The 21,928-nt window shown below is 43.7% G+C and overlaps 2 protein-coding genes across 8 annotated transcripts in view; both read left to right on the forward strand.

Annotated features, from left to right (window-relative positions):
- Positions 1-17,392, forward strand: part of dock10 (dedicator of cytokinesis 10) — a 51,330-nt gene extending 33,938 nt beyond the window's left edge. For 3 of the 7 annotated variants that reach the window (XM_062561166.1, XM_037458838.2, XM_062561167.1), the window contains exons 23-57: positions 395-487; positions 638-756; positions 1,111-1,180; positions 2,463-2,576; positions 2,687-2,758; positions 2,875-3,021; positions 3,227-3,310; positions 3,398-3,494; positions 3,655-3,687; positions 3,927-4,105; positions 4,572-4,688; positions 4,984-5,101; positions 5,210-5,331; positions 5,753-5,867; positions 6,078-6,144; positions 6,519-6,566; positions 8,686-8,796; positions 9,286-9,398; positions 9,491-9,606; positions 10,096-10,233; positions 10,329-10,511; positions 10,609-10,719; positions 10,828-11,043; positions 11,163-11,220; positions 11,864-11,965; positions 12,487-12,593; positions 12,761-12,883; positions 12,990-13,103; positions 14,395-14,541; positions 14,638-14,848; positions 14,984-15,174; positions 15,249-15,349; positions 15,842-15,980; positions 16,121-16,193; positions 16,363-17,392. In XM_062561166.1, the coding sequence (XP_062417150.1) occupies positions 395-487; positions 638-756; positions 1,111-1,180; positions 2,463-2,576; positions 2,687-2,758; positions 2,875-3,021; positions 3,227-3,310; positions 3,398-3,494; positions 3,655-3,687; positions 3,927-4,105; positions 4,572-4,688; positions 4,984-5,101; positions 5,210-5,331; positions 5,753-5,867; positions 6,078-6,144; positions 6,519-6,566; positions 8,686-8,796; positions 9,286-9,398; positions 9,491-9,606; positions 10,096-10,233; positions 10,329-10,511; positions 10,609-10,719; positions 10,828-11,043; positions 11,163-11,220; positions 11,864-11,965; positions 12,487-12,593; positions 12,761-12,883; positions 12,990-13,103; positions 14,395-14,541; positions 14,638-14,848; positions 14,984-15,174; positions 15,249-15,349; positions 15,842-15,980; positions 16,121-16,193; positions 16,363-16,421 (4,008 nt within the window). In that variant the 3' untranslated portion in view covers positions 16,422-17,392. The remainder of the gene's footprint in view (positions 1-394; positions 488-637; positions 757-1,110; positions 1,181-2,462; positions 2,577-2,686; positions 2,759-2,874; positions 3,022-3,226; positions 3,311-3,397; positions 3,495-3,654; positions 3,688-3,926; positions 4,106-4,571; positions 4,689-4,983; positions 5,102-5,209; positions 5,332-5,752; positions 5,868-6,077; positions 6,145-6,518; positions 6,567-8,685; positions 8,797-9,285; positions 9,399-9,490; positions 9,607-10,095; positions 10,234-10,328; positions 10,512-10,608; positions 10,720-10,827; positions 11,044-11,162; positions 11,221-11,863; positions 11,966-12,486; positions 12,594-12,760; positions 12,884-12,989; positions 13,104-14,394; positions 14,542-14,637; positions 14,849-14,983; positions 15,175-15,248; positions 15,350-15,841; positions 15,981-16,120; positions 16,194-16,362) is intronic. The other 4 variants (XM_037458896.2, XM_062561168.1, XM_062561165.1 and 1 more) reach the window with 4 other exon arrangements.
- Positions 17,393-19,458: 2,066 nt separating this feature from the next.
- LOC119213751 (putative coiled-coil domain-containing protein 195) lies at positions 19,459-21,927 on the forward strand. Its single transcript, XM_037464801.2, has 3 exons — positions 19,459-20,111; positions 20,457-20,670; positions 20,768-21,927. The coding sequence occupies exons 1-3, from the start codon at positions 19,757-19,759 to the stop codon at positions 20,895-20,897; spliced, it is 699 nt and encodes a 232-aa protein (XP_037320698.2). The 5' UTR covers positions 19,459-19,756; the 3' UTR covers positions 20,898-21,927.
- Position 21,928: the final 1 nt, after the last annotated feature.

Consider the following 21,928-nt stretch of genomic DNA (forward strand, 5'->3'; position numbering starts at 1 on the left):
TTACTTTTTAAAACCGGTTAAAAATTGAATGAATACATTTAAAACAAGACATGTTGTCATGAGAACATTTCAGTTACAAGCGTCATAGAAAACGGATCTCAATTCAATGGATATTTATTAAATATACATCTCCTCCTCCATCTTGCTGCTGCAACAGAACTTTCACTACACAAAAAAATAAATACATCTTGTATTGGTCTCCAGAGTAAATCATCAAAGCAAAACACTTCCAAATGAACTTCGTAGTTATTTTATGTTCTTTTTGAAACTTTTAGAATGGACTGAATTTAAAAATGACTTACCAAAGGGGTGAAGCTACTTATAAAGGAACCAGTCAAGTATTAGAGCAGATGCTTCCTCCTTATATATTTATGGTTTCTTCCCTCTGTGCCAGGACCCCCATCTGAACCGATTCTTCCAGCAGTGCCAGAAGAGAGAGCTGGACCTCTCGCTACCGCCTACCTCCAACTTCCTCAACTGCTTGAAGGTCAGAGAAAATACCAAAGACTTGCCTGCTGAACACTGCTATGTGTCTAACTGCAACAGTGACCCTGCTGTACGGTGCTCCAAACATATTGTTTTTGCTCTTTTCATTGTTTATGTTTCTTATTTATTTCCTGCTACACTCGTCCTCCAGGGTCTTCTCAGCATGGAAAGGCTCCCAGTGATCATCCGATTCCTGCCGGTGCTCTTCAACCAGCTGTTCAAGGTTCTGACCCAGAATGACAACGACGAGGTCACTACTGCCACCACAAGGTAGGCTGTGGTACTACAACATGCACAACAGCTGGACTCACATCAGGGTGGTGGCTCAGTGGTTGTGTTAAAGAATCCATTCCCCATTTTTATATTAATTAAGATTATTATTTTTTATTATTCATTAATATAATTGTAATTATTAATTATTATTATTATACAATATTATAGTAATTTATATTACATTATATTGTGTGTATATATATATATATATTATGTTCTATTTATTTTTAATACCAATTATTTGCCATCAATATTTGAAAATCAACAACGAGGGGATAACATGTTAGCATGGGGGTCTTTTGATGATAAAAGCTGTAGTAAATAAAACACTCTGTTCTCCTGTGCCTACAGAGTGCTGGTCCACATTGTTGCAAAGTGCCATGAAGAAAACCTGGATCACTACCTGCACTCCTACATCAAGGTAAAATAACATACATATCAACAATAGTGGTGTGTGTTTGTTGTGCTGTGTGTGTTGTGCTGTGCTCGTAGCAATCCCTGGAATGGGATGTGTTTGTATCTGTGTCGTCAGAATGATCGTACGATAAATATGAGGGCTGCTCTGGTTCGGAAATGTCTGCATAGAGCCTTTATGTCTGTGTTTGTTTGTTTGTGTGTGTGTGTGTGTGTGTGTGTGTGTGTGTGTGTGTGTGTGTGTGTGTGTGTGTGTGTGTGTGCGTGTGTGTGTTTGGGCAAGCAGGAGTGTGGCTAGGGCCTAATGCCCGGAAAGCAGTGCAAACACAAACAGAGAAGTCAAAGAGTGAGTGATTGAGTCGGAGGCAAACTAGGACATTCTTTTTCGCTCAATCAGAAACACAAGGCCTGTTGGTTTAAGGGGGAGATCAGTAAGATAAAAAAACAGGAATTAGAGCAGGAGAAAAAGACCAGACCTGTTTCATGTTGGCCACAGAGAAGGAAAACTGCGGCGCTTGAAGAGGCAGTGTCATAGACGAATGGTGGGAGGGTAAGAGGAAAGGACTAGCACGGCTAATGGAACCGGGGTTGCCATAGTAACGGATTGGCATGATGTTCAGTAGTAGAGGTGCCCAATTTAAACTGCTGAGTGTGTGTGTGTGCGTGAATATATTTGTGTTCAATGAGAGAGGAAAGAAGGGATCGATTCAATGTAGCATGAATTGAATACTGTATGAATCAAACCTTTTCATAGGGTTTCATATAATTAACCAAATGGAAAATTTTCAGGTTTCTGTATGCTGTAAGTGTCTTTGTTGTCATGCATTTACAATATTTTTGAATGTGCCTATTAGCACCTAATAGAGCCGAATCAATGAATCTATTTAGTAGTATTTTGATATTTTTGATATTTGTTTCTTTTACATGAAATACCCAAACAATCCCCAGCTGCATTCATCTGTTGATCTATGTTTAATAAACGGAATATATGCAGGTATTGTTTGGTTGGTTGCACTACAATAACATCAACATCATTTTAGAGCATGATGTTTAAATATCTTGACATAAAGCTCGTGAGACATTTGAAAAGCACACATTATACAACAGATCAGAGCGTAGACCTCTGTTGCATTAAAATCTCTATCCTCCGCTCCCCTCATTTCCTGTTATTGCTCAACATTTGCTTCCAAGTAAAGGAAGAATATATGTATTTTTTTTTAACTATGAAAATTATTGTTACAGGAATGTCATCCTTTGTGGGACTAATTTCCCCTTCTCCATGTGTGTAGTATGTATTCAGGACAGAGGCCAACGGCTTCAGGACAGTTCACGAGGAGCTGGCTAAGGGCATGACCTTTGACCTGAAGAGCAATGAGCAGACAGCGGTGAAGAATGTCCTTAAGGTTTGTTCTCTCTCCTCCTTCCTACTCATCAATGAATTTTCACGCTGGAGCTGATGAGACGGAAAATACTGGAGCAAGACTGACCTGCCTTTGTATTCTCCTGGTTTCAGTTCTCCTGGTTCTTCTTTGAACTGATTGTCAAATCCATGGCTCAGAATTTGCTGGACTCCGACAAGGTGAAGGTGAGGTGGCATGCTCTAACTCATACTTGGGTTTGTTACAGTCTCTTAGCATGTGTACATTCTGACCTTGGACAAAGGGCTCGCGATTGCGCAACGCTGACTCTTTGGTCCCACAGCTACCGAGGCCCCAGCGTTTCCCCTCATCCTACCTGAGCCGCGTGGAGACCCTGGTGGAGACGGTGTCCGAACACATCTTCTGGAAGAACAAAGAATTGCCAGAAGAGACCCGCAATGCCAACTTAGCCGTCGCAGCTTTCGTCAAGGTGGGAGGCTAAATGTGTTGCCTCGTAGATTTAAATTGAAAAATAAACTAGTACATAAGTATGAGCGCATGTGAACAAACTCTGCTTACTGCATGATGCTCGATAAAAACGGTATAACCAGATGGTTTCCAGTTATGGTTGTTACCTATTGAATCAACCGTTTGTGTTAAATGGTGTCTCATTTTATCTGTACGTCTCTTCGCAGCGTTGCTTTACTCTCATGGACCGAGGCTTCACATTCAAGCTGATTAGCAACTACATCAACATGATCACTGCTACTGACAGCAAGGTAAAAACTATTTAGCGGGAATTAAATACGGGGAACTCGACACATATACACAATGCATTCAAATATATATATTTTTTTGTGTGATAGGTCTTGTGTGAGCGGAAGTTTGAATTTTTGCGAGAAGTGTGTAACCACGAGCACTACATTCCTCTCAGCCTGCCGTTACCCTCCGCTCGCATCACAGGTAAGAGCCTGAGTGGTACCCTGTGGTTCAGGGACACCATTGTTAACGTGGCAACCATCATTCATCGAGTAGCTCCCACTCTCATTTGTCTATTAACACTCTGTCTTTCTCTCTCTCACTCTCTTCCTGTCAAATCCTCTTAACTATTTGTCCATGTCAGACCATGCATCTCCAGAGCCACAAAATACTCATGGTAAATATGTTCACTCATTCCTTTGTAGTGTTGCTTGTGCGACAGTGGTATGATGATAGTGAAATGAATGGAAAGTTGGCTTGTAGCATCATTTGCTCAAACTAACCAGATTTGTATTCAGAAGTGACTTTCTAACCTCCGCGATGGAGAGCAAATATTGTCCCGAGCGCTATTTGAATCACGTGCAGCTCAGTTCCTTTCCATTTAAAATGTGAACCTATCCCGCTGTCTCTCCTCAGTGTCCGTGCCCGAGTACAACCTGACGGGAGAGTTCTGCAGGAAGCACTTCCTGACGGGCCTGTTGCTACGGGAGCTGGGGCTGGCACTGCAGGACGAGCAGGACCTGAGACACCTGGCCTTGGCCACCCTGAAGACTCTCATGGCCAAACACTCTCTGGATTGCCGCTATGCCACAAAGGTAGCCACAACACGTGTTTACACAGGGGGGGGGGGGGGGGGGGGGCTGATAGGCATGAACACTATGAGCTCACAGTAGGAATTCTTCCAGTGTGACTCACACACGGCGCATTGACATGGGATTGTTTGTAGCAGCTGCATACTGAGTGGAGTCAGTATTCTGCCCTCTGCTAAACAGAACTAAACACAGGCAACCGCAACACAAATCTGGGCCAAATTAAAGGAAAAATTGTGTTTTTGCCACAGCATTTTCTTTCCAGGAGATATTAAATATAATGCAATTGCATCTCCCATGGACTACCAAAAGATTGAAGATTTGTATTACTAGTCCAAGAGGACTAGTCATACTGGCTTAATAAATCAAACAATGTTGATTTCAAAGGGTATCACGAGATGATGCCACTGGACGAAGAATATGAACAAATCTGTTGACTTGGTAACACCCTCCCATCGACTGCCATTTTTAGGAGAAGCAGGCCAGAATTGCATCCCTCTACCTGCCTCTGTACGGCCTGATCCTGGACAACATGCCTCGGTTTTTCCTCAGAGACCTCTTCCCCATCTACTTCACTTCTAGTGACCAGGTAACAGTCGAGATAAAAAAAAAAGATTAAATAATCCACAGTACTCTACTGTTTGACTGAAGGATACATTTCTGCAGTGTTTGAAGGTATATAACATCGGTCTAAAAATTTTGGTTTGAATTCTTATTACTTGTTACATCATGGTACTTACTGAATAACAATGTTTCATTATTGTATACTCATCTGAACACAATACGACACTAAAAAACCTTACTTCTTTAGCTGCACATATGTTTGTATCACTCATTGCAGCAAATAGCCTTAATTATAAAATGATAATACTCCTCCCCATCAGGGCTCTCGAGACGACCTCAGTGTAGGAGGCGGAGTGGCTGGCGGCGTGGTTCCTGTTACTCGCCATGGCAACTCGGTCGATGCTTCCTTTTCCAAAGAAGTCCTGAACTCCATCACAGGTACAGTGTGTGATGTGCTTGTATGCAGGGCTATAGGTGTACGCTGTATATATAAAAAGCTGTGAATGAGGACATTGATGCTGACACCCCTCCCCCACCCTCCACCAGCCTTCTCATCCTTGGCAGTTGCCACGGGTAACCAGCTGGACTCTCGGGGTTCTCTGATCAGCGTGGACTCCAACCCTAGCAACAGTGACAGGAACAGCGAGAAGATGGACGGATGTGAGAAGGTGAGAAAAAAACAAGGGTTGAACAGCCATTACTGTTTTATGACACGTCCACGTGTGTCTCTCAGAGAGGAGCAGCCAGATATGTCAAAAGAACCGAAATCATTTGCATACATTTATCGTTTGTGTTTCATAAATATTCATATGTGGGGCAACTTTTTCACAGTGAGTGATTCATATGAATTCTATATTATACATAGGTTTTGGAAAGAGGAGTTTTTTACTTCTATTTGCTACAGCATATGTTACAAGGGGAATTATTTGGCATCGATGGAATATAATAAGCATAACTAAACTACGTAGGGAGCAGGTCATCGTCCACAAATGGCACTATCTTGCACCTTTTAAATTTTATTTTGACGTGACCTTGGTGTCCACAACGGTTGCTCAATACTAACAGTACGTCTGTGACGTTTCTCCTTAGTTCGCGCGGCCACAGTCCCTCATTGGCTTCGGTTCTCGCTGCGACAAGCTGGACCAGGCAGAGACACGCAGTCTCCTCATGTGCTTTTTGCACATCATGAAAACCATATCTGAGGGTAAGGATGTACAGGCGATTCGCACAGTCCAACCAAATGATGTTCGTGAATTTACTATCATCTGATATGTAGCCATCAGGGGCCCAGTGCCTGTTTCAATGACTCCAATACTTTCAGTGTAAAAATACTGACTGGTTTTTCTTGCATTTGGCTGGCCCTCTGGACATCTGCCTTGCTAAAAGAACTGATGCATCTGCTTTCCGTTTCCAGATGTGCTGGTGTCCTACTGGCATCGGGCCGTTCACCAGGAGATATCCGACTTCTTTAACATCCTGGAGTAAGTCCTCTTCCCTTACATCGTAGAGTATTACCACAGCTCATTTTAATCTTCAGACAGTAATGGAGGGGCCGGTGGAATGATAGTAGAAGACTGGGGAAGAGTCTAGCCAGAAGACAAAAGATGAAAGTAATGACACAGCAAGAGAGAGGGAAGAAAAGCAGCCTGTATTTGAGAGCTCCATCTCCACTGAACACTGCGGTTAATTAACTGCCTGTTTCCTGTTCATGTCGCCATCTCGACTGGTCTGTCGCAACTCAGTTTGATCCAATGCACCTCATTTGTGCTGTGTTTTTTAACTTACAAAACACATAAAAACAAGCAAATCTTCCCCCTCCAACCGAGGTTTTGCTGCATTTTCTCCTTTTTTTCAGGCTTTGTCTGCAGCACTTCAGGTTCCTGGGAAAACGCCACATAGCCAGGTGAGTGTGTGCACACCACACAGCCGACAAAGAGGTTGACCAGTACTCATTCACGTGCATTCATCATAATGCTGCACACATGGAAACGGCTGATTGCAAATGTGGCGATGCACAGTCAGACGCGGAATGCGAGCGCACACACGTAAATGAATCCGACACAGTCAGGCAGAAATACTAATATGTGTTCTGTATGCGTGTGCGCGCTCAGGGATGTGCTTCAAGAGGGGAAGAGGTAGAGGGGGGGAAGAAAAGGAAGAGAGGGGGAGGGGGAACTCCTGGATCTTGCTGTTGAAAGAAAAGCACTGCTGGATATTGTACTGTGTGTATGTGTGTGTGTGTGTGTGTGTGTGTGTGTGTGTGTGTGTGTGTGTGTGTGTGTGTGTGTGTGTGTGTGTGTGTGTGTGTGTGTGTGAGTGAGAGAGAGAGCTCTGTTACTGGAGCTGAGCCATTGGCACAGCTAGACTTCCATCTTCTGGTTCCTCCCAGCTAATTAAATTAGCTCTCGTTTTTCCTTTCAGCAATAAGATGCTGAGATGTAAGCCAACAAAAGGCTGGAGGAGAACACACCGCTTTACTGTGTGTGGAGGCATTACCGGAATAAAGATGGCTGGAAGCCTAGCTAGAGCTCTCAGGCGCAGTTGAGCCTGTCTGGGGCAGCGAGCTACTTAACATTGGTCTCTACTACAAGGCCACAGGGGATTCACAGTTTTACACCTGTGTCTGTCTCAGTGCCTCTCTCTGTTCGCCCTTTGATGGCCGGCTGAGTCAGGCGAGAGGCGTGGCTCCAGCAGCGTGAAGCCAGCCAGACAATCGGACAACAGTCGAAACATTGCAGCCCCTCCTGAAAACCTGTTCCAAATTCCTCCAGCACATGCAGCAGTATTAATAAGGCAACGATAAAAAAAAAGGAAAGCCAGACGTCTAATGTGCTTCATTAGGAGTGTGTGCGTGTGGTTTGATGAAATTCAAATAACCCAAACTGTTTCAAATTCTGCCAAAGAAATGTGTGTTCTCGTTACAAGCTGATTAAGAAAACAGGTTGTCGGGGCCTTTAAAGTTGGCCCAGAATGCTGCACTTTAATCCCGGACATTCTTCCTATTTATCCTGTTTTTCCCTCTGTGGTTGAGGGAGCCTCGCTTCCTTGATTTAGAACATATTTTAGACTCTGGCCAATATTCAAACACTCATGCGCATTCACAATATGCACTACATGACACAAACTAATGAATTGTGATGTTTTCCCCCTCTTGGCCCTTGCGTTTCACCACAGTGCATGCCTCGTGTCCTCCTTCTCTGTGAATGCATCAGCTGATAATGGATTGTCAGTGCGGCTGCACATTTATTGATGTTTCTGTTGCATCAAGTAACCCTTCATGTGTTGTTCTTTGTTACTCATCGTGGTGCAGTGTTGTTTGCGCTTTGCGTCCTGTAACACAGTCGCCTGCATGTCCACGATGCTGCATGTCCACCTTGTAGCCCTCTGTCTCCTTGATGGTTTCACACACCGGTGCCGTCTTTCTTTGGACCGGCCAAGGCACCACGTGCTTAGGGTGGATCAAGCTTCATTTAGGCATTATGAGAATATGCTATGTCGAACAGCTTAACTGTCGATCAGTCTCATCTCATCCATACATCCTAATCTAGCTGCTGTCCACCGTTAATGCCGACTTCAAGCCTACGCTCTCCACTAACACTCCCCCGAGAGTTGATATGACGTTTACACAGTAATGGCAAACTAAAACCATTGACCCTGCTACGCCTCTAACCTTTCCATCTGGCTGACCTCCCCCGTCTATACAAGTTGTTTGTTCTTTCTGTTTGACTTTAGCCGCTCTCTTCACGCCACGGGCAAATTGGACCCTTTTATGCTTTTAGTATTTCATTCAGCCTTATAGGAATACAATGTGACCTAGTTGCTATAAACATGCAACAGTATCACCCAATTGCAAACATGTGTACATGTAAGCTCTGAGGTCTATTTTTTTATTAAGTGCAGTCATGCTTAGCTATCAGCATGCCCCACATAGTTAATTTGACTGATTACTGAAAGACACCAAACGATGATGACCTCAACTAGACTGACTAATGTTAGCTTTGATGTGATTGGCTCGTGCACAGGAAGCTAGCAGCGGCAGTAAAGCTGGCCCAGTCCACCCAGGCCAATGGCACCCTGAAGGTCTCTAACCACCCCTCCCAGTCCTCTCATCCCTCCAGCCTCTTCCCACAATGGTAATCACCCTCCACCAGGAAAACACCGTGGCCACGTTAGCTAAGCTATTCAAAGGGCCTTTGGTTAAAGAAAATGGTTCCTAATGATGTATGTTGATTGGCTCCAAATGTAAATATTCTCTTAAATAACTTGAAATTCCAGACTATTTGAACGGAGGTACAAACTACAACAACGCTTAGGTTTAGATAAATACATTCTTGCCCTTGTGTATATTCATCATCGATGTGACCACCTTGTGTTTCCATGTTATAGACTGTAACTGCGTTCTCAGCATGTTCCTCCTCATACCTTTGGTGTTTGGTGTAATTTGTATTCGTCTCTGTCCTCCCATGTGTTAAAAGACACCCAATAACAGCATGTCCTTGGGACATGGATGCTTTTAATATTTAGCCTCCTTCTACAATAGAGATGGATTAGATGTGCATTTACTGCAGTATGTCTTTGAACAAGTATTGGATCAAACTGCTGATCCCTGCTGATGCATCCAGGATGGCGTCATCTGGAGGGGATGGTCACCGGCACGCTCGCTCCCAAACCATGCCCATCATAAGGAGCAAGAATGCGCTCACCAACCCAAAGCTGCTGCAGATGATGGAGACAGGTAGCACTCACACACCCGGCACACATTTGACTGAGATGAATATTAAGTACCTGATATGGATTTGCGTTATTGACATCCCATCCTGTTTCCAGACGGGAACATTCAGGATGGGGACACGCTGAGTCCCACAGATATCGAGGCAAACTTGTCCACAGAGGTGGCCCTCACTGTGCTGGATGTACTGGAGCTCTTTGTTCACCATCACAAGGTCTTTGGTCCTTTCATAGTTTACAATCTGAAGCTACAGTTCACACCACACACCTAATGTTTGTGTCATCTACTTTCTAATGTTAAGAGGAATCTATTTCCATCTGTGTTGTGTTCTGTATAGTAAGTGTATATTGTACTGGCCTCTGGATTTCATAGTAACAGGGATTATACATATATATACAGTAGTGTACTCAAAAATAAATGACATATAAACAACATTTTAAACTGTGGAATTAGTTTATATTACAGTTTAATTTCTGTAGTCTTGATTGAAACCAACACAACAATCTATAAAAAAAAATGTTGTCCACCTTGAATTTTCATAGACTAGTTGCATTGTGGGTGATGCAGATTTTTGTGCACATTTTAAAGCCAAGCTAATGCTACTCTACTGCCACCTGGTGCCCGGTCCTTTTTTTTTTTCTTTATTGTCTCGTCAAAAACAGATGACATTTGAAAGTTTGTCTTCTGATATCCATGTCTACAGAAGCAGCTGTTGCTGGATGAAGGACAAAACGCTCTGATGAAGAAGGTGCTGGACACCTACTTGCTCTTCTTTCAGATCAACCAATCAACCGCCACTCTACGGCACGTCTTCGCTGGACTCAGGCTCTTTGTGCAAAAGGTCCAGCAAAATTCATGTAAACATACAGCATCTAGAGGAAGAGTCGTTTTCCCTCATGTGTGATTGCCTCTGCATCCCTCTCTCTGTCCATGTAGTTCCCCAGTGCGTTCTTCCAGGGTAAGGCAGACCTGTGTGGCTGTCTGTGCTATGAAATCCTCAAGTGCTGTAACCATCGCTCCAGCTCCACCCAGACGGAGGCAGCCGCCTTGCTGTATTTTTTCATGAGGAAAAACTTTGAATTCACCAAGGGCAAGTCGATAGTCCGCTCCCACCTGCAGGTCAGTGAGACCATGTCTATTTCATCTACAATTCTATTTTTATTTATTTTCTTAATTGTGACATAGTCCTTACCCCACGAGTCTCATTCCAAATCAGGTTATCAAGGCAGTGAGCCAGTTGATAGCAGATGCTGGCATCGGCGGCTCGAGATTTCAGCAGTCGCTAGCTATCATTAACAACTTCGCCAACGGAGATGCACCACTCAAGGTATAGACATTTTATTATAATTGACCATGATTTACAGTATTAAGACATTTTTTTTCTTTTTTTCTTGTTTGAATAAAAATGAATGTTGCCAACACGTTTCTTCTGCAGAACACTCCATTCCCCGCTGAGGTGAAAGACCTGACCAAGCGGATCAGAACGGTTCTGATGGCCACAGCACAAATGAAGGAGCATGAGAAGGATCCAGAGATGCTGGTGGATCTTCAATACAGTTTGGCCAACTCCTACGCCAGCACCCCTGAGCTTCGGTGCACCTGGCTGGAGAGCATGGCGAAGGTTCACGGACGCAACGGCGATCTGTCAGAGGTTAGACATGATATGCTATTGAGGGTCTGTCTTCTGAAACTTCAAAAATGCTTTTTTTTTAAATGTTTTTAATGAAGTTGAGAAGTGAATTTGGTTGTAATGTGTGATTTTACCCTCAGGCTGCCATGTGCTACATCCACATCTCAGCCTTGATTGCTGAATCGCTGAAGAGGAGAGGTTGGTGCACACATACTGCCGCTTTAACTTTACACTTTGCATGTGTTTACGGATTTGCTATGAAATTGCTGCCCGTGTGTGCATCTCTGCGAACATGAAAAGTCTGATCACCGCCATCTTTTTTCAATCAGCAATCCTCTCTTTCTCTCTGCTAACATGGTCTCAGCTCTCTGAAAACAACTTATAGCATCACTCCGCCTCCTTGTGGGGGTTGACATGTGTGCCTCTAGTGTGTTTTTGTGTGGCCGGGATGAATTAGGAACTGATGGGGGATGATGATGGATTCCCATGTTGCCAAATGGATGTAGAGATCCTTCTTTGCATCCCAATACCATTCTTTCCCATGACTTCTTGTAGAACCAGCGATTGATGTCTACCCATTTAGCTGTGCTGCATGTTGCTCTATCTGCAAAAATTTTAGTTATCCCATGTGCTTCCTCATAGGCTACAGCATGTGCCAATCTTTTCCTGTGCGTGTCTGTGATGTTTTTGCATGCACTTTGCACGCTGAGCCTGTGTGCTAATAGCTAGCACGGCGTGCCAGCAGCTCGGCTGAGCCGCGAGCCTTGTCCTTGTGCGTAAGCAAGTGGACCTTGTAAAACCCTCGTGCTCCTCCTCCTCCTCCTCCCCTCCTACCAAACAGGCTACTGGAGAGCTGACAAGGCCAGGATGTCCAGTGTGTCCCCTGAAGAAAGCCCTGTCTTTAACTGTAGCTCCTTACTAACTGCCTCCCGAGATCAAGACAGTGAGTGTGTGCGCCTGGGGCCTGCTGGGTGGTGGGGATGGGAGTTCAGAAGATCAGGATGGACAGACAAAGGACATGCTTTAACCTCCCGCCACTGGGTGGCAGGTTTTGATATTGACGGGTAGACATGGTTTGGATTGAAGGGGAATTAGGTATCAGATTAAATCCTTTTCCCCTCCGGGGTTGAATAAGGTTTCTGATCAATTTCTTATGGGCCGCTTTTCTCGTCTTTACGGTGATTGTGTCCGGTTATCACTACATTTCCCTCGTTGTTTGACCTTCACTGTTCACTCATGTCTAGCGGGATAAGATTTTTAGTTCCACTAAGGTTTGATATGAAACACACCCCGTTTTATTTAGTCTGCTAAGATGGTACGAGTTTTGAGGAATGCTTGATGTTGAAATAGTTTTACGTTTTTCATCATGATCTGAGAATTTGGATTTTTGCTGAGCATAAATGGAGCCTAAGTTGATATCCTTTCACTCGCTAACCTGCTCAAATCCCTTCCTTGAAATCCCAGCGTCATTTTCGATGGGCTGGGCAGCGTTTTTGTGCATCAGCCCCAACGTGAAGGAGGAGGGGGCCATGAAAGAAGACGCTGGTACACAAGACACGCCCTATACTGAAGTGAGTGTTGGCCTTCAACCCTAAAGCACATCAAATCGACTAGCTTTGCACACGACCAATGTCCCTTTTTTGATTTTTCACGTAGCATTTGATTACCAGAACCATTAGTGCAAGTTCAGCAACATCCGTGTCTTTGTCTCTAACATCCCTCCCGCTGACCTGTGTAGGACACTCTGGTAGAGCAGCTGGAGTTGTGTGTGGACTTCCTGTGGAAATCAGAGCGACACGAGCTCATCGCCGACATCAACAAACCTGTGATTGCTGTTTTTGAGAAGAGAAGGGATTTCAAGGTAACTATTTAGCCGGTTTGTACTCTTTGTAAATGTGTAAAAACGCTGAGCTAAGTGGGACCTGACGTGTGTGTGTGTGTGTGTGTGTGTTGTTGCGTCACCACAGAGGCTGTCGGAGCTGTACTACGACATCCATCGCTCCTACCTGAAGGTGACCGAGGTGGTGAACTCAGAAAAGAGGCTCTTCGGTCGCTACTACCGTGTAGCTTTCTATGGACAGGTGAGCGACCCTCTGTACACGCACACTTCTCAGGTCACAGCACAACAAAAAGAAACTGAGACTCAACCGCGGGCAGATTTGACAGGCTTAGTTTGGTACCAAATGTCTCTGTGTTTTATAATGTACATACATTTAACTTAAACTTGGATTTAAGTGTAATGGTCTAATGAGAAATGAAAAATGTGAAACATTTTGGTTCCACAATAATGAAATACTTAATGTTTAATCTATGCCTTAGCAGAACTGCAACTTGTAAAATGGATCTCCCCAATGTTTAGTTTCTTGGTGGTTCTGTATAAAATGAATTAAAAGGAACCACTGTCAACAATATTCCTCTCAATGAAATGAGAAACAGCTTCTAGCTGCTACATTTACTGGTTAGTCTCAAACCGAGCTGGTAGTCTCTGTGGTAAAGATCAGTACCTCTAGAAAAAAGGAAACAGTGTTAGATGCTAAAAGCTAGATGCCATCAAAGATTGCAATATTTTCTTTTTTTTCTTTTTATATTGTTGTTTTGGTGAACTAATTGTTTAGAATTGGTTAACAGGTTTTCTCAGGATTTTTTCTCGAGTGCCTATTTACTAATGCAGGGATAATAAATCCATAGAGCAATTTCAGAGCTCAGATGTCAAGTTTAATACTCCGATGAGAATGAAAATCTTTTCATTGTTGGAAAAAAAAGGAAGGAGAGAGGTACAGTCTTTATTTACTGAGTCCTGTGTCCTTAATTCTTCCGTCTGCTCTTTTCTTCCTTTACAAAAAAATAAATTCTATATCAAGATTGTGGTAAGTTCTGTATGTCTTTGATTTTCCATTTTTCCTCAGTGCTAACCACTTTGACCTCTCTTCTCCTTCTACCACTATTAACATCTGCTGCTCTCACCCTGTTAAGGGGATTGTTTCAAGCTTGCTGTGGTCCATTTTACTTCCCCTTAATCTCCAATGAAGATGTTGTTTTCTCCCCAAAACGTTAAGAAGACCTGTTGTCCAAAAGCCACCGCGGACAAGAAAATAACTATTTAATAAACCACAGTCACCTTCTGACGTTTTCCTCCAAGGCTGCTCTTATAAATGTGACCTCTGAACTCTCCCGTCCAGAGCATAACCCCTGACACCTTGAGTTGTTCTCTAGCCAGTGACCCAGGACGCCGCTAGGGGGCAACATAAAATCACACTGACATGTATATGTTTTGAGAGCAAAGGCAACATCCACGTGGTAAACTCCTGTTGCATGAATGCCGCCATACGTTTGGACGGCAGCGGTAACCCGAGTGTTGATGTGCTCCGGTAGGGTTTCTTTGAGGAAGAGGAGAGCAAAGAGTTCATCTACAAAGAGCCGAAGCTGACAGGGCTGTCGGAGATCTCCCAGAGATTACTCAAACTCTACTCGGACAAGTTTGGAGCCGATAATGTCAAAATGATCCAGGACTCCAATAAGGTAGGTGGCCGGTTTAACTGAATGATTTGCCTACCTGCTATTATAACCAGTTATTGGGGAATTTGTGGACATTCACTATTGCTCGCTTAAAAACAGGTCAACCCTAAAGACTTGGACCCCAAGTTTGCGTACATTCAGGTAACGTACGTGGTGCCCTACTTTGACGAGAAGGAACAACAGGACAAAAGGACCGATTTTGAGAGGCACCACAACATCAACCGCTTCGTATTCGAAACGCCGTTCACCCTGTCTGGAAAGAAGCACGGGGACGTGGAGGAGCAGTGCAAGAGACGCACCATACTGACCAGTAATTATTCCGTTGCCACTTTAACCCCCTGTAATACAATAAGGACAACTGTCTTTGAAATGTAGGCCTTAGAGCGGTCAGAAAGGGTACCGTGAAGTTGGTCTGATGAGTGGATTGTTGTTTGTCTCCCAACAGCCAGCTCCAGTTTCCCCTACCTAAAGAAGCGTATCCAGGTGGTGGAGCAGCAGAGCACAGAAATGAACCCGATCGAGGTGGCCATCGATGAGATGTCACATAAAGTCTCTGAGCTCAACCAGCTCTGCAATATGGAGGAGGTGGACATGATCCGGCTGCAGCTGAAGCTGCAGGGCAGCGTCAGCGTCAAGGTGGGGGAAAAAAATAGGGTTGCGGTTTGAATGGGTTTCCTTTGTTTTGTCTCACCTGAGTATCCCTTTCGCAGGTCAACGCAGGGCCCATGGCTTACGCCAGGGCGTTTTTAGAAGAGAAGAACGCCAAGAAATACCCGGACAACCAGGTCAAGCTTCTCAAGGAGATCTTCAGGTCAGAGATTGTTATTCTTTGTACACTGGGAATGTGTCAAAAATGGGAAATTCAACACAAGAACAAAACAGGTGTATTACTATATACCTCTGTTCTCCGTAGTTTGATTGTCTGCACACATTCATTTCACTTGCTTTTATGGTGTTGAAGGCTGTTTTCGAGCTAAATCCACTACAGATGTCAATATGCACAAATCTACTCAGAATAATTGTTCCGCACTTACATATATGAAAATAATAAATAATTGCAAAGACCAATAAAATAAGTCAAACAGTCTAGTACATAAAAAAAAAGGGGAAATATATTGCAAACAATACAGGAATACCTTTATCAAAGTCAGTTCCTTTTTTATCATATTCATACACGTCATTATCAATTTGCACATTATGATTTAGAAATGCAGATGAAATGAAAGAAAACCTCCTCGGATGCGTAACGATTCGGTTGAATTGCATTGATTGTGATCACCAAGACTTTGTTTCGCCCCTACAGGCAGTTTGCAGAAGCCTGCGGTCAGGCTTTGAACGTGAATGAGCGTCTGATCAAGGAGGACCAGCTGGAGTACCAGGAGGAGATGAGAGCTCACTACCGGGACATGCTGACGGAGCTGTCCGCCGTCATGAACGAACAGGTCTCGCTGCGCAGTGACCGATGACTCGTGTTATCTCCTCATTGCCATTAAGCGCGTCACCAATCTCTCACGTGGATCCACTTTCTGTTTTTTTACTTCACGGTTTCATCTACTTCTTTTCCACCTTCTTTTCATTGCAGCTACAAAAAAGCCTTCTTGCTGGCAGTGCCTCCTCTCTCTCTAACAGCTCTCTGTCCACTCTTTCTAAGACCGGTATGTCCCGTCATCAGTTTCCCTTCATTAAAGACGCCTCCTTGTCGCCTTGCTACTTTCTGAAACCACTTCCATCTTCCACCCATTTGTCAGCCAATTTATCCCAGAGTCTCGATACGTGTGAATTTTCATGTTCCAATGCAAGCTCTTTCTTCTTGCTCCTGTCCAGATTCCTCACACAAGACAACCAGGAACGGAACGGCACAGCGCCTACTGAACGGCCACTAGACTGAAGAACTTTTTTATTTTATTTTTTTTCATGAATGGGCTTTGGAGTTCCCGTTTGAGCCTCCCGTTTGAGGCTCATTTGCTTGCTTTTGACTGTAGTTGCCTCCTGCTGCAAGAAGAAGAAGAAGCAGCAGCAGGAGACTAGTGGAACTGTGACTGACGGGGAGTGTAGAGAAAACAAGGGGCAGAAGAAGTGTGTAGACTGTGGTCGTGATAGTCGTGGTCCTGTCGTTGAACGTTGACTGCAGTAATAGAGGCCAGGCTGCTGGACTGTTAGCTACTACCGTTTGTTATGGTTTTTAGAGACGCGATCCATGTGTTGTATGGATTTACCCCCCCCTCTCCCCTCCGCCAACTGATTCATCCGCTTACACGCCGACTGATGCCCTCGTGGTGCACATGCTGAACATGTACACATGCACACAAGCTCCCAACATGCGCCTTCTCTCAACAGCCCAGTCCCTTTAGAGATCAGTGACCTTACTGAGCTCGAGGTGCGTTCAGCCGCGTGCGTCTAAAAATGTAGCGTTTTTCTGTGGAATATCATTAGACTTTAAGCTATTTTAGGGGATCTTGTAAGATTACTATGGTGAAAAAAAACAACATTGGATTAGAGGGTTTTTTTTAACTACCGAAGGATCTGAAGAGTTGAACGCACCTCCAGTTCTTGTTTGAATGTAGAGCAGCTTCACACTTTTTATCCTTGCTAACGTTCTGGAAATATCAGCTTGCCAATTTTCAAAAAACAAAAACAAAGTATGTTTTGTAACATTTTTATGATTGAAATTGCATTGTTACTGTTATTATTTCCTGTACTGTTTTGAATTGTAAATAAGAAATATTAATATTTAAAACGTTTGAACGCTTCTTTTTATAAAATATACAATATATAAATATTTGTTTAGCTGAATTTAAAAAAAGAACAAAAACTAAAGTTTTATGTATAACATTTAAATAAAATTTTGTTAATGTCCAAAACTCCTTATTATACTACATCACGTTCCACTTCATCCACATGTCCGTGTACCATTCTTTCATAAGGACATTGAACTGTAGTTTATGATGCTCACTATGTCAATCGCCTTAATCCAGATTTGAGTTTGGTAAAATAGCTTTCTAAAATGAAATTGAGTGCAGCTATTCCAGCTTTCATCTATTCAACCATGAGCTGGACTACATATGTTTTCCCATTTTTTCAAGGAGGAAACAACACAAGAATAACTTTATATATGCAGTGGTACTACTTGGGCGAGAAAGCCCATTCCAAGACATCAAAAGGCTCTGCTGCTTCCAGATAAGAGGTCACTGTGGTTTAACCAGAAGAAAATAATTTGGCTTTAGGTCAACCTGTCATCTGTTCATCATCATTGTCAGAGGGTCAGTGCTTTGAGGCATATTTTAACGTAAAATAAGGGCATTCATTGTGTCAAGTTGCAGATGGCCCAAACAAACTTCCTTTGCTCATCACCTCTGTAGAAACTACTTGGAAAGCAAAGATACGGTTACTTTACGGTAGCAAAAAATCCCTTTGTTTCAAATCATTGATTTCCATTCCAAATCCAGAAGGGTCAGAAAAGAGCCAGTAGCCAAGTGAATCGCAGCTGGTGGGCTCTCATCATCACTGCTGTTGTTTTGGTGTCTATGCTTCAGCCCGTCTCCGTTATGTCTACCCAGAGGCTGTGGTTTCCGTCTTTATTGTTTCCTCCATATTTCATTGTAACCATATTGACGTCCCATTTCACTTGTACGTAGGCAGTGAACAATCACATCTGGATAAAGGAAGAGAATGATTTTTGTGGTTTATAGAAGGGAATGCTATTTGGAATAATAGGGGCCTCTTTTCATTCACTTATTATAGTAAGTAATATAGACAGAACTTAATATAGGCAAAACATGTATGACAAAATGCATTGTGGGAAGTCACCACGTACAGGGGGATTTCAATGAAAGTGAAATGACTGACAGTTTTCCATGGGATCTGGTTTCACTTATCCAATAGTTGGGCATAATTACCGGCCGCGCCGACAGCGAGCAGCAGAGTGGTTGCTTACTTATTGATGCCAGGCCTTGGGTTGTTGAACTTTGGATAACTTTGGCATTAAGATGGCAACAAACAGCGTGCAGTTCTCTGTCCCTCACTTGTCTGCTTCTATCTGAGGGTTAGGACACATTCTCACACGAATGAATGTGAGTACGTAGAGTTTCACTGACCTGAATCCTTCACTTCCAGACAATCAGCACTTCTCCCCCTCCCTCTGTCTCATCCCTCTCGCCCCCCTCCGTCTCTGTAGCCCATGTTGTGCACTAGAAAGAGGGGCCTGATTGGGTTTCTCTCGTCCTCGGAGCAGCTTATGTACGCCTGTCACCCTCCCAGTGGCCTAGACTCTGCCAGGGTCAGGTTGCTCTGAACCAGCAACATTCAGTGCAGGTCAAGGGTGACAAAAAGTCTGCCACAGGGTCATATTCATATTGATATTATTAAGTGCTGTGTGAAATCTTCCTCCATGTTGGACTCAGACCCTCTCAGCCGTCTGCTCTTTTCTTTGTGAGTTACAACCCGTGTTCACATGAGCTCCACAGCAGCGTCTGACCATGCAATCCCACTGAGTGTAAGCCTCTGTCTTCTCCTCCTTTGGGTGCAGCATGCCTACATTTAATGTCTGTTGCAGTGATCGCTTCTCTTATTTATTAAGGGTTCATTTGTATCCATGTGTGTTTTTCTTTTCAAACATCTCCCTTCATTGACCACTAAAACCTCTACCAATTAACATGCTTATTAATTAGACGGATTACAGATTCAATTACAGGCCAACTCACTCGCGTCTCAAATCCATGTCACCTGAGCAAAAAATCTAAAATGTCCCTATTCAGAGACATAATCTAATCTTTACTTGTAAAATTGATCCAATTGACCACATTTAAATGATACTAACTGAACATACACTACCTTCTACAATCTGAACGGAGGAATTGCTGCTCAGTTTCCCCCATAGACTTAAATGTAATTAATATTTCAGAGGGAGGATATTGTAATCCCAACGGGGACATGAGCATCAGGCCTAAGAAATTGTCATAAACTACTCCTGCAGGTTTAGTAAGTCAAGCTCGAATACAGTGCACATTTCATTTCCGACCCCTGCTTAGTGTTCCTGAAACTAGACGCCGGGGCTGATTAATTAAACATCCTTTTGTGACTGCGGACCGATCACCGGAGACCTTTCAGCTGTACAAGTGGTGAAAGGCGACATAATCTCCCCATGGAACGAGATCTCGACTGAGATTGAGGCAAACGGAGGCACACGGCGGGAAGACCCCAGAAGCCTCCGAGGAGCACCATGTTTAACCCGCAGCAGCACGAGTCCCCGCCGGTTTTTGGGAAGCCGTGGTACTGGCAGCGCAGCCGCTGCGCCATGGAGAGCAGCCGCGGCCTGGCGCGCGTCATCCTGGAGATGCGCGACGACATCAGCAAGCTGGAGACGGAGAACCGAGAGCTGCGGGGGGACTGCGGCCGGCGGTCGTTTGGCGCAAAGCGAGGAAGAGGAGGAGGAGGAGGAGGATGGGGAGGAAGAGGAGTAGGGGGAGCTGGCACGGTGTCTCCGGTAGCGGAGCATCGCGCGGGAATGGAGGAAAACCCGAGTGTGAACCTGAGGAGAAACGCGTCTGCGCCGGACCTGGAGGGCCAATACAAAGGTGAGATGTTCATGCTGTTAAAACTGTTGCTAATATCACAGTTAATGCTACGTATTGCTCGGGCAAAAGTGATCTGTTTTTGTGTGACGTGATGGGATCTCAGAACAGACTAATTAAATGAGATAATACCTTAAATCCAAGAGCTGGTTTAACAGCAAATATATTCAGATGTCAGTCTTTTGTCTTGGCCAAGAAGAAATACTGGATCTATACAAAGCAGTCCAGTAACACTAACACATAAATGCACAGAAAGAAAAAACATATTGGGGTCTAAGAACAAAACCACGTGTTAACTTTATATTAAAACATGGAAAGTCATGTGATTGCGTTGATGTGATTACACAGAGAACGCTGTCATGACTGTCCGAAGATACTCTATCAGCTCCAGTGTGACCGTGCCAGAGGGAAGGACTGAACGGCCACAGACCGGGGACTCTGGATGGGGAAGACTACATGGACGCATCCAGCATAGTAGCGGTAACTATGGCATTTCAGCCAGAGGAGAAATGGAAAAAGTAACCAACAGACACTCACTGCAGGAATATGTAAACAAAGACAGGTACGTACTGGCCTGTCATGTATTTAAACATACATTGTTACAATAGCACACACATATTTCTGAATTGCAGCTTTGTGGTGTCTTTCATCTTTTTTAGAACCAAGGGGAAAACGGTCACGTTTCTTTTACCTGTGGACGACATTTACACCAACCGGCCAGTTCTGACCAAACATCAGGACGGGCCTAAAATCACTGAGCTGGATTCTATAAGCGAGACAGATTCCTGAAACATCAAAAAAAAACTTGAACGCGTGAAATGAGCCTCGAAAACCATCCTGTTCATTTAGCTCAGTGTGCGTTGGGCTCTCAACGAGTGAGTCAGCAGACCGATTTTGTCACACCTGACCAAACAAACGGGGCACTCTGGTTACAGGTGTTGTTTTCATCAGGAATCCAGGTTAACAGTGATGTGACACGAGGCCCTCAGCAGAGAGGATCCGATGTCTGGACTCCTCTGAGGACCTGCGGTGTGGATTTGGAGTGAGACCCGGACAGCTGTGGCCAGTGACTCAGGCCCGGGGAGCAACGTCTGACCTGTTTATTTTCCCCATGTGGTAGTCAAGGGGTCATGTGTGCCTTTTTAACGCGTGTCCTACTTCTTGACAGTGGTTTCTAAAGAGTAGTGATCAACACTGTATCGTCTCTAGTTTCATGTTTGAAAGCCTCTTAGTAAATAAACCAGTGTTGGGTAAACTATTGTAAAAAGGTAATAAGCTATTATAACTTTTGCAGTTTGCATTTCTTGTGTTTTGCCAGTGGTTGAAACTCAGGAGCTCAGTGAGGCATGAGCTAAAATGTCCTTCCTTTCACAACATCACATTTTTACTCAACAATTATATTATATATAATATGGTAATTTGAAAAAAATGAATAGTGTCAAATTCATCGTAAACTTTTGTGCATTTGTCTCTTTTTGGCATTTGAATAAATTGTTTATTGCGGTGTAGAAAAGGTCTGTTACCATAAGAGACAGATTTGAGAGCACTTTTGTGAGGCACTGAATTATTTAGATAATTATTTTTTTTATGTCTTTTAACATCGTAGAATATTGCATTTTTAAATTTCACTGTTATTAATATTTGTATATCACACCACTCCTATTTCTCAATATACGTTTCAAATATAGTCAACAGTTTGTACACAGTCTCACTGAACTGAATGAAAGATCATGTCCAGACGTACAGTCTTGTTTACCTCTTGTTAGATATACTGATTTTGTTTGTTTAAATGTACATCGCAATCACTGGTGAGCGTGTTC

The sequence above is a fragment of the Pungitius pungitius genome, chromosome 3 (genome assembly GCF_949316345.1).
Source record: "Pungitius pungitius chromosome 3, fPunPun2.1, whole genome shotgun sequence".
In the NCBI taxonomy this organism is placed as follows: domain Eukaryota; kingdom Metazoa; phylum Chordata; class Actinopteri; order Perciformes; family Gasterosteidae; genus Pungitius; species Pungitius pungitius.

Bases quoted from the DNA above. Each gene is read 5' to 3' on its own strand.
- LOC119213751 (XM_037464801.2), top strand. From the start codon at position 19,757: ATGTTTAACCCGCAGCAGCACGAGTCCCCGCCGGTTTTTGGGAAGCCG. The intron at 20,112-20,456 runs GTGAGATGTTCA...GTGATTACACAG, and splicing joins CCTGGAGGGCCAATACAAAG to AGAACGCTGTCATGACTGTC. The intron at 20,671-20,767 runs GTACGTACTGGC...CATCTTTTTTAG, and splicing joins GAATATGTAAACAAAGACAG to AACCAAGGGGAAAACGGTCA.